Genomic DNA, 22,089 nt, shown 5'->3' with positions numbered 1-22,089 from the left:
TGGTGCCGATAATCGTTGGACCTATGGGGGAATGAATCCTTTCCCGCATTCAGGGCACTTGTGAGGCAGCTCTCTTGAATGAATGTTGAGGTGCCTAGAAAGTAGCTTCTCTCAAGCAAAACATTGTCTGCACTGAGAACTGCAGGATTCAAAGAGCGTGATTCAGTTACCTGGTCCCAAGGGAGGTGGGCAAGTGTTCACTGAACACCCGGGAAGAAAGAAAAGAAAAATGCAGCCTTAATCACGGTAAAGAGGTTTAGGATGTCGCTTGGGAGCTTCTACCTTTCCACTAGGCATCGAGGATGGCTCTTCTTCTTCCCCATCTCTCTGTTCTCCTTGGAGCAGGGTGATATCTACAATTCCTATCTCTCCTCTCGGGTTTGATATTGGCAGAGAAAATGAAGAAAATATGTCAGAGCAGAAAACAAAAACTGGCGAGCATGTTTTCATTTTCTTCCCTTTAGACAGGAATGCACTTCATGGTCGCAATTTACAAAAAGACTGTGAACAGCCTGAGCATCACCGCCCCCCCTCCGCCCTCCGGCCCCTCCCCACCCCCCCAAGAGCAGCTACTGGGTGACACAACGTCTGTGGACTGTCAGAATCCCTGTCTAGCAGAGACACTGGAGAGCTCAAACCCAGAGGTGCCTCTCAAGCCCAGAACCCACAAGCAAGAGTCGGGCAGAGAAACCTCCTCTTTGTTCTCAGAGTTCAATTGTTTTAATTTTTAGCTCTCACAAATGAGTGAGAAGAGGCAAAATGTGTCAAAATGTGTCTTCCTGTGCCAAGCTTATTTCCCTTAACATAATGTCCTCCAGTTTCTATTTATTCTTGATTCTCTGTTGGTAGCTTATATGTATCTAGGAATTTTCCCATTGTTTCTAGGTCTTCCAATTCGTTGGCATATAATTTTTGATAGTAATCTCTTATGATCCTTTGTATTTCTGTGGTACCAATTGTAATGTCCCCTCTTTTATTTCTGGTTTTCTTTATGTTGTCTTCTTTCTGTTTTTCTTAGTCTAGCTAAGACGAATTTGTTTATCTTTTCAAAAATCCAACTCTTGATTTAATTGCATTTTCTATTCCTTTTATAGTCTCTTTTTCATTTATTTTTGCTCTGATTTTTGTTGTGTTCTTCCTTGTGCTAATTTGTTCTTAATGTGCTTGTCTTTCTCTAGTTCCTTGAGGTTTAATGTTAGCTTTTTTATTTAAGATATTTTTGCTTTCTTGATACAGGCATTTGCTGCTATGAATTTCTCACTTGGAAAGGCTTTTACTTCATCCCATACATTTTGGTATGTTATATTTCCATTTTTGTTTGTGTCAAGGTATTTTTTATCTCACTTTTGCGTTCCTCCTTGGCCCGTTTCTTGTTCGGTGGCTTGTGCATCAATTTCCACATGTTTATGAATTTCCTGATTGCCCCAATTATTGGTTTCTAGATTGTGATCAGAAAACATACTTGATATGATTTCAGTCCTCACAATCAATTGTTTTGACTTGTCTTGTGGCCAAACATAGGACCAATCTATCCTGGAGAATGTTCTGTGTGCACTGGAGAAAAATGTGTATTTCTGTTACTCTCCGATGGAATGTTCTGTAGAAGTCTGTTAGGTCCATTTGGTCTAAAGTGTAGTTTAAGTTCAGTGTTCCTTTTGTCTGGATGATCTTTCTATTATTGAAAGTGGGTATTTAAACTCCCCTACTATTATTGTATTGTGGCTCATCTTTCCCTTCAGATCTACTAATATTTCCTTTATGCATGCTGGTGGTCTCATATTGAGTGTACTTATAATTGTTAAATTATCTTGAGTAATGGATGTCTTTATTATTATAGAATGACTTTCTTTGTCTCCTTTTCTCTCTTTTGATTTAGTTATTTCATCTGATATGGGTAAAGATACTCTCTTTTTGGTTTCTGTTTTTATAGAATATATTTTTCAATCCCTTCACTTTCAGTCTACGTGCTTCTTTAATATGAGGTGAGTCTCTTGTAGGAGCATAGAGTTTGGTAAGACTGAAAGCTTTTTCCCTGACATCAGGAACAAGATCAGGATGCCAACTTTACTACGTCTATTCAGTATTGCACTAGACATTCGAGCCAAGTCAATACAGGGAAAAAAAAGAAAAGAAAGGAGTTTTTGAAGTGGAAGGTTAAAAGCCATCTCTATTAAAAAAATGACATGATATTAAATTTGCAAAATATAGAGAGAAATGTCATGAGAGGTAATAAAGTTTTGGTCTCTGCGGGGTCTTGTAGGGTACTGAAAGTGTTTTGGACGTTACTGTACATGATATTTGAAATCCCTGAAAGGTTTAGAGCTTTCCAGTGATCCCTCAGGCTGTGTAGTTGTGAACAGGCTGGAAGGAGCCAAAACATGAAGCAGGGTGACCAGTTAGGATGGGTCTTCTGTAATTCCTTGGCACTGTGAATGTATTCTGTCTTTCATCTCCTGTAGAGAAAACAGGCATGATCACTGCAAAAGATGATCACACTGAGGGAGGGGGGAAAGTGAGGGTCTTAAGAACCAAGTGGAAGCAGTGCTGGGGCATCAAGAGAGGTCTACAGGGTGGAGGACAGGAGTCCCCAGTGCAGCGGGTTGGAAGGGTTCAGTGAACGTAGAGGATTGCTGAGAGTCATGAGAATGAATTGGGGTGGTAAAGGAGCATAGAGTGCGTGGCCTGTCCTTTCATCAAGCCTCAGCATGAAAAACATAAGAGAGGGGAAGAAAGGTGAATGCAGACTCCTTCTTTATGATACTTGTGATTGCAAAGACTCATAGAGTGTGTAATCTATGCTGGACACAGTTTTGTGTCCATTATGTGTGACAACTAATTTAGTCCTCAAAGCTCTGCAAGGCAGGGGTTATTATCACTGCTTTTTTTGTAGATGAGGAACCGAATGCCTAAGGAAGTTGAACAACTTGCCTAAAGGCCCCAAGCCTGGGAGAATTGGGATTTGGGTCCAAGCAGCCTGGCTCTGTCATCAGTGCCCATAAGCACAGTGTTTGACTCAGCAGCCTGAGGCCAGTTACCTGCTGAGTGCAGACACCCATTCTTCTACTTCTTTCTTCCTCCCTTCATTCAAGAACCTCCCCAGGGAGTGGTAAAGACCCTGGAGAGAGGGGGTGTTTGACAGATCAGGACAAGGCTTGGCATGTATCTGTGGCCATTTAGAAACACGGGGGAGGGATTTGCTTCACACAGAAGGAGGTGATAGGGATCCCTCACTGGGGCTCCATGACTGCACTTCTGGGGGTCTCTGAATTGTACCAGACAGGTTGTGGTTCAGGAGATTTTAGGAAGGAACAGGTCCACTTTCAGCCTCAGCTTTTCCAAGGCATAGAAAGCCCACCTGTATCCCATGTCACCAAAATAAAAATGTGAGGCTCTACTGCTCTGAGTTAAAGAATGCAGTCAGACCAGTGTGTGGGAAGCAGCAGGGACACCACAGCATCTACCGAGTAAGAGCATGATGGGACCCAGGACGTTATGGATACATTGTTAGACAAATCCATTCATCACCTGACACACATAGACTTGTTAGATTGTAATAGCAGTGCTAGATTATTTCTCAATTGTTCACTTAATCTACATACTCAAGATTTTTAGGCTAATACACTATTTTTGTTTTAAAGAAAAATCGAGTGGAAAGTACTGACAGTTCACATATGCCCACCACCACCGTCTCCCCTATGATTCACATCTTGCACTAGTGTGGGACATTTGTTTCCACCAAAGAGCCAGTATTGATACATTATTATTAACTAAAGCTGGTAATTTATGTGGGGCTCACTCATTGTGTTGCATAGTCTATGGGCTTTGACAAATGTAATCAATCACACTTGGTCATGGCGTATATTTCTTTATATACATTATTGGATTCAATTTGATAATGTATTATTGGGAATATTTACGTTGGTGTTCATGAGAGATATTAGCCTATAGTTTTCCTTCCTTATAACATCTTTGTCTGATTTTGGTATTAAGGTAATACTGGCCTCAAGGAGTGAGTTAGGAAGAATTCTCTTTGATTCAAACTTTTGAAGAGATTGTAGACAATTCGTATAATTAAAACTTAAATGTTTGGTAGAATTTCCCAGTAAACCCAGCCGGGTTTCCTGATTTCTCTTTTAGAAGGTATTGATTATTGATTCAATTTTCTTGATAGACACAGGCTTATTGAAAGTATCTGCCTCTTCTTCTGTGTGTTTTGATAGATTGTGCCTTTTCAGAATTGTTTTATTTCATCTAGGTTATGGAATCTGTGGGAGTTATTTATTATTCATTTAATGCATATGGGATCATTGGTGGTGGCCCCTGTTTCACTTCTGATGTCAGTATTTGTGTTCTCTCTCTCTGTCTCTTTTTAACTTAGCCTAGCTAGAGGTTCAAAATTGTATTGATCTTGTCAAAGAGCCACCTTTTAAAAATTTTTTCCAACTTTTATTTCAGGTTCAGGGGGTACATGCACAAGTTTGTTATATGGAAAATGGCATGTCATGGGGGCTTCATATACAAATTAGTTCATCACACAGAAAATAAACATAGTACCCATCACGTAGTTTTTCTACCCTCACCCTCCTCCCACCCCCCACCATCACATAGGCCCAGGTGTCTATTTGTCTATTGTTTGTGTCCATGTATACTCAAGGTTTGGCTCACACTTGTAAGTGAGAAAACATAGTACTAAGTTTTCTGTTCCCGCATTTATTCATTTAGGATAATGGCCTCCAGCCCCATCACATTGCTGCAAAGGACACAATCTCATTCTTTTTGCTGACTGTGTAGTATTCCATGATATAGATACCCCAGATATTCTTTATTCAGTCTACCATTGACGGCCATTTATGTGGATTCCATGTATTTGCTATTGTGAATAGTGCTGCAGTGAACATATGTGTGCATGAGTCTGTATGGCACAAGGATTTATATAATTAGTTAGGTACATGGGATCCAGTAATGGGATTGGTGGGTTGATTGGTAGTTCTGTGTAAGTTCTTTGAGAAATCTCCAAACTGCTTTCCACGGTGGCTGAACTAGTTTACATTCCCACCAGCAGTGTATGAGCATTCCCTCTTCTCCACAGTCATGCCAGCTTCTATTATTTTCTGACTTTTTAATGATAGCCATTCTGACTGACTGGTGTGACATGGTCTCACATTGAGGTTTTAATTTGCATTTATGTGATGATTAGTGATGTAGAGCATTTTTTTCATATGCTTCTTAGGGCCCTTCCCTGTAGAGGAGGGCACCCAAGGATTTGAAGGCAGGCAGGGAGCCTGCCAAAAAGTGGTTCCAAGGAGGCCTCCTGCAAGCCAGGGTCCATGAGAACAGGGAGTTAGAGTACAGATGGAAGGCTGCCCGGAGTAGGAGAGCATATATGGCAGGATTGTGCAAAGAAGTAAATACACAGAGGATAATGGAAGTTAGGGTTCTCCAAAGCTGAGAAGGAAGCAACATAGGTGGAAAGGTGGAAAGAGAGGAAAACATAGTATAAACTCCATATTCCTGGGCTGGTATTGGAAGTCTACGTGCAACCTCAAGTTTGCCAATAGAAATAAGAGCTTCGATTCAAAACACCATATTCTCCAACACCAAGGGAACAGGGATCCTTGTAAATATGGCTGATTAAGTAGAATTTGAAATTTTGACAAAACAGAGAACTACACACTAAGCATAACAAAGAAGAGTTGTTTATATTCACAGAGCATATCCCTTTGGCAGATGTACAGTTAAAGATTTATGCATCCCACAAGAGGAGTGAAATGATGAACCAGAACCTCTGAAAGCTACAGGTAGTTAGAGGATGAAACCATGATCACGATGAGAAATTTCAAGGTGCCCCTTTGATTAACAGTGTGCATAATCATGATGGCAAGAACACTAGGTTCAATCTATTGGGCCAAGATTAGGCTCTGGGTACCTAAATAGAACTTTATGTTTTGAGAATCATTGCAGCATCAGGCCAGAATTGGCATAAGGGCCATAGTTTTCCAAACCAGGCTAAAGATCATTATCTTATTTCATTTTCTTCATTGCATGTATCCCTAAATGAGCAGAGAAGCATCTGATATCAGCACATCTGCAACACCTTCATGGTATGCCAGTTGGAAGCTCCGTGGCAGAATACTGGAGCCCCAGAAACTCGTGGTGACAGGTCCCTGTGTTTTCAATCCAATTCTTTTGTACCTGGGGAAAGCACATTTCTGACAGAGTCCACTATTTCCTACTCCCTGGGTCCATCTGTCCTTGTGCCATGAGGTCATCCATTTAGGGACACAGATGTGATGAGGGTGAGATGATCAAACACAATTCATTCTCAGTTGTGGGAAAGAACCTTGGAGTTAGCTCATCTCTGAGGGAAAATATTCAAAATGCACCGCCGCTTGGTCGGCCTTATGAAAGCAAAGCAGTTCTGGGCTTTGCTATTTGAAAGTAGAGGAAATGTATCCAATCCCCACCACCTGCCCAGCTGAACTGCTGCCACCCAGGTGATCCTCAGTCCGGTGAGGAAGTTTGTGAAACAGCGGCTGTGACTGAATCACCAGCTGATTGGGCTTATCATAATGCATTATAACTCCCAGAGACCATTCTTCCACATCAACCAAACTGCAGAATTAAGTGGGAGGTAGTGGAGGTCATGGCCCTTGCATTTCTCAAGTATAACGTGGACTGCTCTGTAATTCCACAGGGTGTGGGGCTGCTTTTGAATGACGACATTCACAGGCACCTGGTGTTGCCACATCTCCCGCTTGCCCCTTTCAATCATAGGAGCTACTGCTGCATGGGTCAGGAAGCCAAGGACGGTTAGGGGGTGGGGGCATTGAAAGAACACAAGTTCCATTAGGGCCTGGAATTTTGTCCTTTTGGTTGAGGGTATAACTCTAGAGCCTCAACAGTGCCTGGCACATCAAAGAGAGTCAGTAGGATTTTGTAGAGTGAACCAATGAGTGAAAATGGGAATTTTACAAGACCTTCACTGTCCCTATCAAGTGGGAAACAAATCCCTGGATGACTGAGACGTCTCACTGGATCTGTAGTGTAAAGTAAAAACACAACTCTGTTTATTCAAGGACCAGTGGTAGTGGTGAAATTATGAATCACAGGACTCAGGGTAAGTTCACAACGACACTCAAGCTATGCTCAAAGGTCTGAATACATCCGTTCCCCTAGGTCACAGCTACCTAGTTAAATGTTCTATTAGACGAAAGCATGAAGTTTCATGGGGTTTACTTGTGGAATTTTAGTATAACCTTTCCCAGTGAGTAAGTAGCTTATCCTTCCTTCGACGGGCTCTGTGTTTGTACGTTTCTTCGTGACTTCACATGAGCTGCACCCCTGCAGCAAAGTGGCTCACGGAGGCTCACGTACAGCAGAGTCGGCTTTCTATGGTTGTTGGTGTTATTTAAAAATCGACAGAGGTCTTAATGCGTTGCTCAACAATTTTATTCCTAAGGAACTAGTGATGAATGAACCGCAGCTAAACATCATAGATGGCCCAATCATTCAGTCATAGAGCTTAATAACATTTTATGTTAGGCACTCTTCTAAGTGCTTGGAGATGCTTTAATGACAACAGAAAAAAAAAAGAACAACAACAACAACAAAAAGATCAAAACACATCCTGCCATTGTGGAGTTTACATTCTAGCATGGGGAATAAGGAACATATTGAAACAATAAACAGCGCGAGTTATGTGGGTGAAAGAAGATGAAAGAGACTATGGAACAATACAGATTGTACAGACAGCATAAAGGGGGCTCAAAACTGAAGTCAAATTGTAACTTTAAATCATGCCTTTAACATGCTGTCCCTGATGCCTTTTCAGTTAAATGCTTTGGCTCCGACGTTCCTTTTTGGGCCGTCCCAGGCCTCCATCATCCTGGAATCCACTGCTGCTAATGGGAAATATGGAATTCAAATTTAATGGCAGTGTTCATTTTAATTAAGAACTCCTTTCCTCCAGTGACTAGCGAGCTATTTTCGCGTGGTTTTTAATTGATAAGGCACTTCCCTAAGCTGGGTTCATGGTCCAATTGAACTAGCCAGTATCTCAATTAGATTTACCAGAAAAGCCATATGTAAAATACTATTTAGGCTTATTAAGCTAACCTTTTCAGTTAAACCAGTCCCTTTACTGCTCATAAAAGGAAAGATAAGCAGAATAAAAATGCTTTGTCATTACGATTTTTGAGCTGGGGTGACAGAAACCGCTCTCCAAATATAGCAGAACTGAATGCTCTCCACCATGACCACATTGACGATATCGTATACTTGAGGTATGTATCCATCAGGAAGTTTCACAGAATCCAAGGTGAAAAAGATAGTATAATCTATCACCCCATTTCTTCCATGTACGCTAGTAACGCAGACCTGTGAGTATAAATAATGGAAATGATTATGAAAAAGCCCAATAATTACTGTAACCAGCTTTGTACCTCCTCACTCTGGGTCCTGCGTGAGTGCAGGTCACTTCGATGCAAATCATTGATTTCCAAACTGGTTGGCCCGTTGCTAACACGAGGGGTGCTTTGTAAGAATACCCATGTCCACGCTCCACCTCAGAACAATTAAATCAGACTCTCTGGGAATGAGGCCCGGGTCTCAAATGAGAAATCCAGCTCTAAATATTACCAAAATATGTCCATTACCCTCTGTGGCCTTGAATTACCTGCGCATATTCAGGCTTTAATACCCAAGTCATCCTCAGCATTTACTGGTAAGCTCAAGTCCCACAACACATTCCGCTCATTCTTTCCCTAAAATTTTCTGGCACAAAGATTGTTTTTCTTCCTCCTGTCATTGGAAGATTCTAATAACACTTGGATATTGAGTAAAATGCACAATTTAGAACTTAATCATGTGCTCGTTCTACGTAATTTTCTAATTATTTCCTTTGGAAGATCCTGCCTTTTCAATAAGAAAAGTGGCTCCTTTGTTGGCAAAGAATGTATTTCTTCATATTTTCTGTTATTCCCATTACACCCAACAGAATCCTGGTCACGTAAATTCTCACCAAAGGAAGGGTTATCAGAAACTGCTGACAGGAGCAACAGGAAAGAAATTACCTCTTCCACATGAATACAACGGGTGGGCTTCACAGAAGTTGCCTTGATGTTTGAGATGCCTGGCTCAGTGGAATATTCAACTTCTAACAAGTCACCCTTATAAGGCACAAAATCTAAAACAGCCATGGAGAAATGTGAGTGTCATGATCTCTTAACTAGGTCACGTTTAATTTCACACGTTATTTGATAGTGTACTACTTTAAAGTCAGTTCTGCTAGAACTAAAGTCCATTTTGTGCATATTTAAACAGACACTGCAAATCTCTAAGTCCAAAAAGAAATTTATAATCCTTAGGCATTGATTCTCCTCTACTGATTTAACAAATTTAAATGGAGGAAAGTGTCAACTATGCATCACAGCCAATCTGAGGGAGCGGCACAGGATTTACTAAACAACTGTTCGTGTTCACAATTGCTTAGTGAGAGGCAGTCAAACATGTAGGTAAGAGCACAAGTTTGACCCTGGCTACGTGGCTTCGAATCTTGACACTGCCACTCACTCAGTGTGCAACCTTAAGAAAGGTGGTTAAACTGTCTGTGCCTCGTTTTCTTCATCTATAAAATGAGAAGCACAGTAAGTAGCCTTCATGATACGCAGCTGCTGTGAGAATTAGTTGATATGTGCAATACACACAGAATCATTCCTGGTGCATAGTAACCACCAAATAACAGTTGATTGGTAGTAGTGGTAGCAGTACCACAAGAAAATGTTGTTACTTTCAGAATGAATGAATTTCCCCTGGTGTTGTGTTCGGCTGATGAACTCTTAAGTATCTGCCTCACAGGTTACAGTTAAGACCACTGAGTTTCAAACAGAAGTTTGCAGTAAGTTAAAAGTGAGTCACAGGATAACAAAGTTACATGAAAGAATCTGGAGCAAATGGAAATCCCAACTGCAAGTGAGACAGTAAATTGCCACAATGACTCCAGAAAACTAGCAATATCAACAAAGTGAAACATTTCTTCACCTTAGGACCTAACACTGTAGAATGACACAAGACACAGTGTTAGACCTCTTCTGTCTCTCTCTCTCTCTTTCTCTGATAATTTACATACATTTATTTTGTGTGGGTTTAACATATATCTATATGCTTATAACTCCAAAATGTATATACCTCCAGCTCTAACCAACCTCAGGATCAATAATCCTTATGCTTACACCAATCTAACATGTGTAAAGCTGAGTTGCTGGTATTCTCCGTACTCACCAACTTTTGTTTACTTCAGTCATCTACATCACAAACTGGCAACTACACTCTCACCACTGCTCAAACCAAAAACTTTGGAGGTACCTTAGACTCATTTCTCCTCCACATCAAAGATCTAATCCATTACCTCCTGGGTTCTTCTCTAACTTCAAAATATATCCAGAGTCAACTCAATCCTCAGGTCCTCCACTTCTCCATTTTCATTCACATCTCCATCATCTCTCACCAGGAATATTACAACATTTTCCTAACTGATTTCCTGACTCCACCCTTTCCCTCATAGTCTCTTCTCCACAAAGCAGACAGTGTCAACATCTTAAAACAAAATTCAGGTCAGAGTCCTGCTTTTGCACCTAAGAAAACAAACCAGTAAGCTGCCTGGGGAAGCAGAGCTAATCTCCCCATTTATACCCAAGCTATATGACAGCAGCAGTAGACAAAACAGACAAAAAAAATATCATTGGGTAGAAGCTAAATATTAGAATATATCTGCTGATTACAAAGAGAATTCAACAACAACAACACACACACACACACACTCACAGGGCGCTATCTCCAATCCTAAATTTGAAGCATTTGAAGTGTATTCTTTTAAAATTTGGTAATCTACCCTGTCACAGAAACTTCTCTAGTAACCAACTACAGAAATGATCCCTTCAAGTATAGTTCTTGAAGGGTATTAAAAATAGTGTCTCTATGTACTTGTAGGGTTGTTTCCATGATTAGAAATTAAATTCTTATGTGAATGAAAAATATATCCAGGCATTGCTGAGGGCATTGAACAAATGAACACACAATAGCCGACAGCACACAATTTATAATACTGTCTATTTGCCCCTATATTGTACCTAATTTTGATTGGAACGGTCTACTTCTAACATTGAAGAGCCATTGACTGAAGCCAAGTACACTGTAAAAGTTGTTCCAGGACTAAAATCCTCTCAAAAATTTAAGAATTAGATCGTATATCTCAAAATGTAAATCATACCTTCAGAAAAAATGTCTATGGAAAAATAAATGCTGTTACTAATATAAATAATATCTTCACTTATAGAAGTAACACATCCAATTAAAACTCTGGTTCCTGAGTCTGAGGGTACAGCACCATAAAGGCGGTGAGGCACAACATCCACCTGTAAGATTTAGGAAAGAGTTACTTCAAAAATAATACAAATTTAAACATGGAAATTGCATGATTAAAACACTTGTATTCAAAAATATTTTCAACAGCCATCCTAAACACTGGTGAATATAGTTCACTTGGCAAATGGACCATTGACTTGAGATGATGGTAAAAGTCATGTGTGTGCTTCAAGAATTGTGAAATGTATCCCAAAACATTAATTGCCTACCTGAGTTTAATGCTCCTGTACCATTAGATTCCAAGATTTAAAAAATACCGTCCTTAGCCTGCAGAAATTCACAATGAAATGACGGTAAAGTGGAAAGGTATGTAGTCATAAGCAGGTTGCGATGAAGGATATAAAACTAGTTCAAAATGGTTTCTGTGAATTATCTAGAGGGAGAACATTTCAGACAGGGAGAAAATAGGGGCATTGCTTGGGGGAAGTCAGATTTGTGCTGGGTTGTGAAAGAAGACAGAGGTGTAACCTTGTAAACTGGGGTAGAGGAGCACGGAGGCGGAGAGAAAACAACAACAGAAGTTAGGAGCCTAGGGAGCAAAATCCTAACATTCGAGATCCAGGCCTAGGAGAGAGAAGCACAAGATAAAGTTGGAGCAATAACCTCAACTGGGGAAGGTTCAAAAAACCAAGCCAAATTAGGGCTTTACTTGATCTACAATAAAGAGGCATACAAACCTTTTTCCTTATTGGAAGTGTAATAGTCCTTATTTTATAATCCTTAAAACTTACAGAAATAATGCAAGTTCATTGTACTAAAAATAGGAAAAACAAAAACCAGATATGCAGACAGCAAAAGGCGGTTACCCCATAATCCATATTCCATTACCAAGAGACCACCAGGGACTACATTTTGGCAGTAACACTCATCCTGATGTTTTTGTCTGTGCACAAATATATATATACATATGTAAATGCCTGTTTTAAAAGCAAATTAGCATGGTATTCAGTATTAAAGTATCACATTAAATTAACACAAAGGTTTTTAAATAACAAGAAAGGACAGTAAGAGTCATAGGGAATCCCAATTAATGGATGTGCTGTAATTTACTAACCCAATTCCACGTAATTAGACATTTCACTTGTGTCCTAGCATTTGGACTACTTGCCTGACTGAACTATAGGATAAACTCCTAGGGTTGGAATTTGCTGATCAAAGACTTCTGATGGAAACTTGAGCCACTGAGTTGTCAGTAATTTTTCATGGTTTTAAAAATAGCCTAGTTTGCTGCTATTCCCATTTCTTAACTGGTGCCTTTCCAACTGTCAATACCAATCTGATGTTTATTTTCCCCTCACCTACTATCATGAAGGAATGAGGCACCAGTCTCCTGCCCATGTATCTATCCCCACTTTCGACAGTATCCAAGTGGGTGATCCACAGGACCCTTGGACCTCTCTGAGCCTTGACTCCATGCCAACTCACAGACATATTGCAGACTAAAACTTTGCCCATGTCTCATGGCTCCCAACTCTCTTTCTCATGCCTTGCAAATGCCACCAACACAACAGCAGGTACAAACAGATAATGTTGAGGGACAACTGAGTAGCCAGTAGTGAAACAAGATGTGGATCCTTCTCTCAGTCCTGCACATGAAAAGCAAACCCAGACTGGCTGTATGTTTAGATATAAATAAATGAATGACTTTCAGAAGAAAAGCTAAGTGAATACTCCTGTAAATTATGTCTTAGAATTAGCCTAAGGATACTTCCTGAACACAGAAGCCACGTGGACAAGATGGACATATTTATAGCATGTAAAAATTAAATAGATGGAGGAGGAGGGGAGCAAGAGGGAAAAATAGGACTCTCCAGTGATCGTCCTCCTGCAGAAACATCAATGTGAAAAACTATCCTTGTATGAAAATACCCTCATTTGACATAAGGAAACCAGATGAGAGACCATGGTACCCAGTTATAGCATGAAAATAAGAAAAGACGCATTGAGGAGGGTAGTAAGAACAGTTTTACATTACCCATATCACCCCTTCCCCGACCTTCAACAGCACAGCATGGAGAGAGATACCATCCACCCAGAGGAGAGAGATAGTAGCAAGCATAGGACATTGCCTGGGAACCCAATATCAGGTCACCACTTGACAGACGCCCATGGCCCCTGACTCTCAGATGGTACTTGTGGACAGAGTCTCTAGACCCACCCTGGCACCAGACAGAAAGCCACAACCACAGCAAAACAAACTCAATACCTGGTCTACATCTCTGTCGAGTGATTCCAGTGGCCTTATGCTCAGAATATTCTACAGCCACAGGGAGTTCTCAGTGAATGGAGGTTTGGATTCCAGTCTCACAAGGGACCAGCCTCCATAACCAAGGGAATCTCAGCCATTGTAGCATCTGTCGTTGTGTCCCTGGGAATAGGCAGCCCCCTAGGACTTCAATAGCTGTAGTGTTCACAAGCATAAGGACCAAAAGAGACCTATGTAGAGTTTCCGGACAGGCTTACTGCTAAAGGATGTCCCCTAAAAGCTAGACTGTAAAGACTGAAATGAATACCTACTTCTTCAATACACAGATACAAACACATGACCACAAAGATTAAGAACAATAAGGAAAACATGACATCACCAAACTGACAAAACAAGGCGCCAGCAATTGACCCTAGAGTGATAGGAATGTATGAGTTGTTTAACAAATAATTCAAAATATTTATTTTCCACATGCTATGTGAACCTTGAAAACAATTACACAGAAATGATTCAGAATTTATCAGAGTAATTTGAAAGAAAGATTGAAAGAATTTTTAAAAAACCAAGCAAATCCAGAAGTTGAAAAATACAATGAAGGAAGTACACAATAGAGAACATCCAAAGAACAACTGATCGAGCAAAATAAAGAATCTGGAAACTTGGAGATAGCTTCATTGAAAATATACAGTCAGAGGAGACAAAATTAAAAGGAATGGCACGGAAAGAAAAAAAAAACTTACTGGATTTCTGGGACAATATCAGAAGAGCAATAGTATGAGTCATTCACATTCAAGCGGGAGGAGTAAAAAGATCATTTAAAAAATAATAATAGAGAGCCATCCAATCTCAAATAATAAAGGAGAGCCATCCAAACTCAGAGAAAGTTACAAACATCTAGGTACTGGATGACCAAAGTTCTGCATGCAGATACAATCCAAATAAGATTACCCCCTGACATGTTAAAATCAAACTGTCAAAGATGAAAAATAAAGAATCCCAAGAGCAGCAAGAAGAACGAAGCAAATCATATATAAGGCACTTCCAATATGCCTACCAGAAGACTTCTCAGCAGAAGCATAAAAGGCCAGGAAAGAGTGGGATAGTCTATTTTAGGAACGCAAGGAAAAAAATCTCTAATCAAGAATAATGTACCCAGAAGTGAAGGGGAGATAAAGACTTTTACAGAGAAATCACAGCTGAGAAACTTCCTCACCGCCACAACTGTCTTACAAGAAATGCTAAGGAGAGTTCTTCCAACTGGCATAAGGGACGCTAATGAGTAATGCAAAAACATTATATGAAGGTATAAAACTCACCAGTAAACGTAACTACACAAATTCAGAATATTCTAATAAGGTAATGGTGGTTTCCAGATCACTTATATCTTTCATGTAAAGGTTAAAGAACTGAACTAGTAAAAATAAAATAAGTACAATAATTAATTAAGGGATATAAAATATAAGAAATTGTAGTAAAGTGTGAAACAGAAAACCCAAAATCCACGGGTGGAGTTAAACGGTAGAGTGTTTGCATTTTGTGATCAAAGTTATGTTATCAGTAAAATAAACTGCTGTGATTATGTTTCTGTAAGCCTCATGCTATCCACAAAGAAAAAAATCCTGTAATAGACACACTGAAACAAATAAAAAAGCAAAACATACTAATAGAGAAAAATCTCTTATCCATCAAGGAAAACAGTAAAAGAGGAAGAAAGGAAGAAATTACCTACAAAATAGGTAGAAAAAATTCTCTAAGTGACAACAGTAAATCCTTACCTATCAATAATTACCTTGATAGTAATGGATGACATTCTCCAACTAAAATGCAGAGTAGCTGAATAAATTTAAAAAGCAACAACAGCAACAACCAAACCTATGAGAGACCCACTTCTCCTTAAAAGACATTTGTAAACTGAAAATGAAGGCATGAAAAGATATTCTTCCATGTAAAGGGAAACCAAAAGAGCGCAGGAGGTGCTAAACTGATTTCAAATAAAATAAGATTCATATCACAAACTGTAAAAAGAGACCAAGACCATTATATAATGATGAAGGAGTCAATTCATCAAGAGGATATAATGATTTCCAAAACTATGGACCCAACATAGCAGCACCTAAATATATGAAGCAGATATTAAGGTCTAAATGGTGAGGTAGAGTGCAATGCAATAATAGTAGGGGACTTCAACACCCAACTTGCAGCAATGAACAGATTGCCCCAACAGAACACTGACTCCACAAAAAGTGGAATTTATCTGCACTCTGGACCAAATGGACCTGACAGTCATTTACAGAACATTCCATCCAAATACTCCAAAACACATATCCTTTCCAACTGCATGTGGAACATTCTCGAGGATAGATTATGCGGCAGGCCATAAAACAGATACTAGCAAATTAAAGGAGTTTGAAATAAGATCAAATCAGTTCTTTAACCACAATGGTAAAGTATTAGAAATCAATAAAAGTAGGAACTGTGGAAACTTTAGAAGTGGATGGAAATTAAAAAACATGCTCCTAAATAACCAATGGATCAATGAAGAAATCAGAAGCAAAGTGTAAACATTTCTTGAGTTGAAGCAAAATGAAGGCACAACATATGAAAACCCATGAAATACAACAAAAGCAATTCTAAAAGTGAAGTTTACATCAATTAAGCCTACCTCAAAATAAAATATGCATCTTCAATAAACAAGCTCACACTGCACCTTGAGGAACTAGACAAACAAGAAAAAATTGCAATGCAAAATTAGGGCCTAAATCATAAAGATCAGAGCAGAAATAAATGAAATAGAAATGAGAAGAACAATACAAATATCAATGAAACAATGACTTGGTTTCTTGAAGAGGTAAAGCAAATCAACAAAACTTTAGCTAGACTAAGGAAAAAAGAGAGAAGATTCAAATAACTAAAATCAAAGATGAAAAAGGAGACAGCACAACTGACATCACCAAAACAAAACGTATCATAAGGAAGATTATGAACAATCATCTGGCTACAAATAGGAGAAGTTAGAAGAAATGAATACATTCCTGGACACATACAACCTGCCGAGATGTAATGGTGAATAAATAGAAAATCTGAACAGATCATTAATGAGTAAGGAAAGTGATTCAGTAATAAAAAATCCCCCATCAGTGAAGAGTCTAAGATAGAATGACTTCCCTTCCTAATACTACCAAATTTATATATAAAGAAGAATAATTAATAGCTATACTTTTAAACCTATTCCAAAAAAAAAAAAAACGGGCAAGAGAGGAACACTTCCAAACTCATTCTGTCACAACGCATTACCCTGGTGGAAAACCCAGACAAGGAAACACAAAGAAGAGAAAACCGAAGAAAACTACATGCCAAAATTCCTGATCAACACAGTTGCAAAATCTTTAACAAAGTATTAGTAAAGCAAATTCCACAGCACATTAAAAAAATCATTCACCATGTTCTAGAGGGATTCAGCCCTGGGAAGCAAGGAATTTTCTACATACACAAATCAATAAATGTGCTATATCACATGAACAGAATAAAGGACAAAAGTCATAGGATCATTCCAATTTAAGCAGGATAAGCATTTGATCAAATTCCACACTCCTTCGTGATTAAAAACTCCACAAATTAGATATAGGAGGAGTGCACCTCAACACAATAAAGGTCATACATGATAAACCCACAGGTAACAACATACTGAATGGGGAAATGTTCCAGGCTTTTCCTCTAAGACCGGGAACAGGACAGAAATGCCCACTTTTGCCCATTCTATCACACATACTTCTGGAAGTGCTAGCCAGAAAAATTAGGCAAGAAGAAACAAAAGGCATCTAAATTCAAAAGGAAGAATTTAGATTGACCCTGTTTGCAGATGGGAAGCTCTTATATATAAATAACCCTGAAAACATCACCAAAAAGCTACTAGGTCTAATAAACAAATTCAGGAAAGTGGCACGACACACAAACAACATACAAGAATCAGTAGCATTTCTATATAACAATAGGGAACTATCTGAGAAAGATATCAAGAAACAATCCCATTTACAACACCTTCAAAAAAATTAAAATAGGAATAAATTTAACCAAGGAGGTGAAGGATTGCAACACTGAAAACTATAAACCATTGACAAAGGAAATTGAAGGAGGCAGGAATGAATGAAAATACATCATATGTTCATGGACAGGAAGAATAAATATTGTTAAATGTCCGTAACCTAAAGCAATCTACAGATTCAATGCAACTCCTATGAAAATACAAATGACATTCTTCATGGAATTATAATTCCATGAAGCTCTTTTTAAAATATTTACAACGCACATGGTTTGACATAGAAATTCCACTGCTGTGAATGCGCACTACAGAAAATGTTTTTTTACCTGATAAGGGAAGTTGCAGGATTATAAAGAGTTCAGTAATTATTACTGTTACCCATATGGCTTAAAGATTAGAATAATAGATAAGGAATTTTTATGTTTTACAGCACAAATTACTACAACTATTAGAACAGAAGAACCCACAGATTCAGAGGGGTGGGGCTTCAAATTGCGGTCTACATCCCCTCTACGGATCACAGGAGAGATGTTGGATTAATACAAGAAAAGAAAGATGCGGAAAGAAAGCCCACTGGGATAACACACAATTTCCAAACTCATGCACATCTCACCTTGATTGCTCTGAATCCATAAAGTGGTTTATCATCTTCCACAACCACATTTACTTTTTGTCCAACTTTTAGAGGCACGTTGCCACTCACAACATCACTACTGAAGAAGATCGACTCATCAATTATGCCATAATCACCACAGAAACTTGTGACAACTCCCTGCACAGTTTTCAACTGGGTGTCACCTACAAGATAAAGAAACTAGGTCATATTATTGGCCTCAAATGCAAACACCTACTACAAATAAGTCTTACACTCACCATCTGCATAACCCTGGACAGAGAAGTTTTATAACATCTCTGACCTCGTTTTCATCTGTCAATCCACAACAATCACAATTTCGCCTAATAGGGTTGTTGTAGGTTTTTAAAATATTTTTTAAAATTTATCAAAATTTAAATGTTAAAATTTTAAATTATTTTTTAATTTTTTGAGCAGAGTCTGGCTTTGTCGCCAAGGCTGCAGTGCAGTGGCGCAATCTGGGCTAGCGGCAACCTCTGCCTCCCAGGTTCAAGTGGTTCTCATGTCTCAGCCTCCCAAGCAACTGGGACTACAGGTGTGTGCCGCCACACCCAGCTAATTTTTGAATTGTTAGTAGAGATGGGGTTTAGCCATGTTGCCCAGGCTGGTCTCCAACTCCTGGCCTCAAGTGATCCACCTACCTGGAACTCCCAAAGAGCTGGGATTACAGGTGTGAGCCACCGAGCCCAGCTTGTGAATATTAATATTAACATGCACACCAACTGTCGAGAGCTGTGAGTGCCTTGCACAAGAGTGTGTAAATGTTACCTGTTAGCACCATGTCTACATATGAGTCAAGCTTCTGCTCCTATTATATTCCTTCATCATTATCACCAATTATGATGAGTAGCACTTTCTATAGATACTTAACTGTCTCAGCAGACTAAAAGATATCTGGAGATTGAAGGCTAGCCCAAAACGGCATCTGAATGGTTTTCTTTATTTATTTATTTATTTTTTTTGTTCTGCACAAGCCTAGCTGACAGCAATACTTAGGGATCAAACCTCAGCAGTTGCCCCACAGGAGTTCTGTGCCTTCGGGATCGGATAAGTATAAGGTATCAACTTGGCTTCAAATTACATTCCCATTTGGGATACAAGCCTAAATTCACTCGCAAATTAGGGAGTTTCTCGCCTACTGGAAATATAAATAGGCATGTGCTGCACAACCACGTGGGGGGAAAGCACAGGAGGTACAGCCCCCAAGGTCTTCTCTGTCAACACCTTTCCCGCTTTAGATGGACAGGAGAGTTTGGGAGTTGGTTCTCAGGGACTTGTTGAGGACTAGGGTTGCCTCCCCATGCACACACAAGATGGAGCCGCCGTCACATGCTGTACCCGCTCGAGTTACCACAGCCTCATTCCAGGGGTGAGGAGAACTCCTACTGGGAGGCTTCTGGGGTGGGGGAAAAGTGGACACACAGATGAATACCTTGTGGGAGCCCCTGCTGCTGTGGGCCCTGTTGCTCTGCAGGGTCGGCCGTTCTCCCGTAGAAGGCCAAAGCAAGTCTCAGAAGCCTGAGCATCGTCCCAGTTGTCACCACCAGCCTGGGCACCGCTTGTGACAGAGGAAGCACGAGGTCTCCTCAGTAAGGGAAGCCCTCAGGTCACGGCGTCTCCTCAGGGACTCACCTCCTGCTTCTCCTCCTCAGCCTCTGTGGCATGGGACCCAGACGTAAGTGAGCCCCCTCGGGAGAGTCAGGGACATCGCAGCCTCCAAAGGAGCTCCCAGGCTCCCCTCTGACTTCTCCCTTTGAGCATGCGCTCATCAGGGCTCGCCTCTACCACTGTCCAGCCAATGGGCGTGCAGTGGGTGGGCGGGCAGGTTCCTGTGGCTATTAAAAGGTGATGGGTGGGAACATTGTCGCTTCTCCCACCAAGGCTGAGGGTGCCATTAGGATGGCCTGGGGGAAATGGCTTGGGAGCTTGGGTTCTCCATATACTAAGGAGATACAGGGCTCTTCTCTTGGGTTCCCTGGGAGGATGGGTGCCTAAAACACCGTCTGTGCAGCCAAACATCCTTCTCTTGCCCCTGTATTCGTGGTGCTTAGTATAAGGAGTCACCACTCAGTGGGCAGTCAATAGTTAGTCCTCACCAGGGATCAATTTTGTGGAGAAAAGGCATCATGTGAGTAGGCAATGTTTTAGTGATGGCAAGTACGTGTCTTTTGTACTAGGATTCCCATTTTGAGTCCAGTGATAATTTATAATAGAATCCTTTTATGATCATTGCTACCATGAACTCATCGCTTACCTGGTTATACTTACATTACTCTGCTATACACATTACCCTTATTCATTCATTCAGCAAAACTCGTAGGGCACTAACTGTGAGCCAGACACTGTTCTGTGTTCTTAAAATTTGTTAGTGAATGAATGAGTCAAGAATCTTCACCCCGTAAGGGTAGTTTTTTCACAGGATGACAAAAGGGCGACACTAAGCATCACATAATAAAATATATGATATGTTGGAAGACAATAAATGCCATGGAAAAATACGGCAAGACAAGAGGGATCCACAGTGCTGGGCATGGGGGGTTGGATTGCACTTTACAATAGCATGGTCAGAGTAGCCCTCATTGGAAAGCAATAGTTGAGAAAGATGTTGGAGTTAGTCAGGCAGCTATTTTGGGGAGAGTCATTCAGACGGAGGGCTTAGTTTGTGCAAAGACCATACAGCAAGACTGTGCCTGATGTACTCAAGGAAAAGCCAAGTGATTAGAGCAGAGGCAGTGAATAGCTAGAAGAGTAGGAAGTATGGTAAGAGAGGTAATAGAGGTTCAGGCTGCATGTGGGATAGTGGGACACTGGAAGTCCTTTCACTTTTATTGTCCATGATGTGTAAAGTCCCTGAAGGATTTGGAGTCTTCCAGGGATCACAGGTGCTTGGTTGTGAACAGGCTGGAAGAGGTCAGAGCAGGAAGCAAGGAGAACAGTTTGGATGATTCTGCTGCAACCCATGGGCACTGTGCATGAAAGCTGTTTGTCTTTCCTCTCCTACTATGAGAACAAGTAAGAGCCTTGCCAAAGTTTAGCATCTGGTTAACAGGATCGGTTGAGGGTTATCTATGTCTCAAGATGTAACACAGCTGTGTTAATTTCCTAGGGAGGCCACAGCACATTACTACAACTACGTGGCTTTAAACAACAGAAATTTATTCTCTGGCAGTTCTGCAGGCTATGAGTCTGAAATCAAGGTTTCAGTGAGGTTGGTTCTTTCTGGCAAGCTCTGAGGGAGAGTTTATTCCAAGATTCTGTAGGTTGCCAGTAGTAATTGGTTGGCTTTCCTTCGGTTGCAGATGCATCACTCCAGTCTCTTCCTCCTTCATCCCATGGTGTTCTTCCCCATCTGTCTGTGTGTGCGATGTACTTCTTCTTATAAGGACACCACTCATTGGATTAGGGATGTATGACTAATCCCAATGCTGTAGGACCTCATCTTAACTTGATTTTTTTTTTTTTTTTTTTTTGCAAAGACCCTATTTCCAAATAGTCACATTCATAGGTACTGGGGCTCAGAACTTGAGCATATCTCTTTCAGGGCAAAATTCAACCCATAGCAACTGCTCTTGTACATTTTGATTACTCCAATATTCTACGATTATCAATGAAAAATTAAGACACACAGGTACGCAGACATTTCCTCTTATTTCTCTGAGAAAACACAGGCCGCGAAACAGGAGCCCCTCTGTGAACCTCCTGACACCCATCCTGGCTTTCTCTTCCTTTTCTCTTGTAACAGTGGAAGGACATCGCAGCCCCTGGCCAGGGCTGACACTCCACTGAGCA

General features: G+C 40.3%; 1 protein-coding gene across 1 annotated transcript; it reads right to left on the bottom strand.

Annotated features, from left to right (window-relative positions):
• Positions 1–7,427: 7,427 nt before the first annotated feature.
• LOC105538476 (cancer/testis antigen 55) lies at positions 7,428–20,484 on the bottom strand. The gene is made up of 6 exons (XM_011978350.1): positions 19,733–20,484; positions 18,280–18,464; positions 11,267–11,411; positions 9,072–9,184; positions 8,189–8,376; positions 7,428–7,901 (listed from the first exon to the last, which is right to left on the bottom strand). The coding sequence occupies exons 1-6, from the start codon at positions 19,824–19,826 to the stop codon at positions 7,832–7,834; spliced, it is 795 nt and encodes a 264-aa protein (XP_011833740.1). The 5' UTR covers positions 19,827–20,484; the 3' UTR covers positions 7,428–7,831.
• Positions 20,485–22,089: the final 1,605 nt, after the last annotated feature.

This window comes from Mandrillus leucophaeus, unplaced genomic scaffold (genome assembly GCF_000951045.1).
Source record: "Mandrillus leucophaeus isolate KB7577 unplaced genomic scaffold, Mleu.le_1.0 Scaffold1032, whole genome shotgun sequence".
NCBI lineage: Eukaryota > Metazoa > Chordata > Mammalia > Primates > Cercopithecidae > Mandrillus > Mandrillus leucophaeus.
This window is presented reverse-complemented; position numbering and strand designations above follow the sequence as displayed.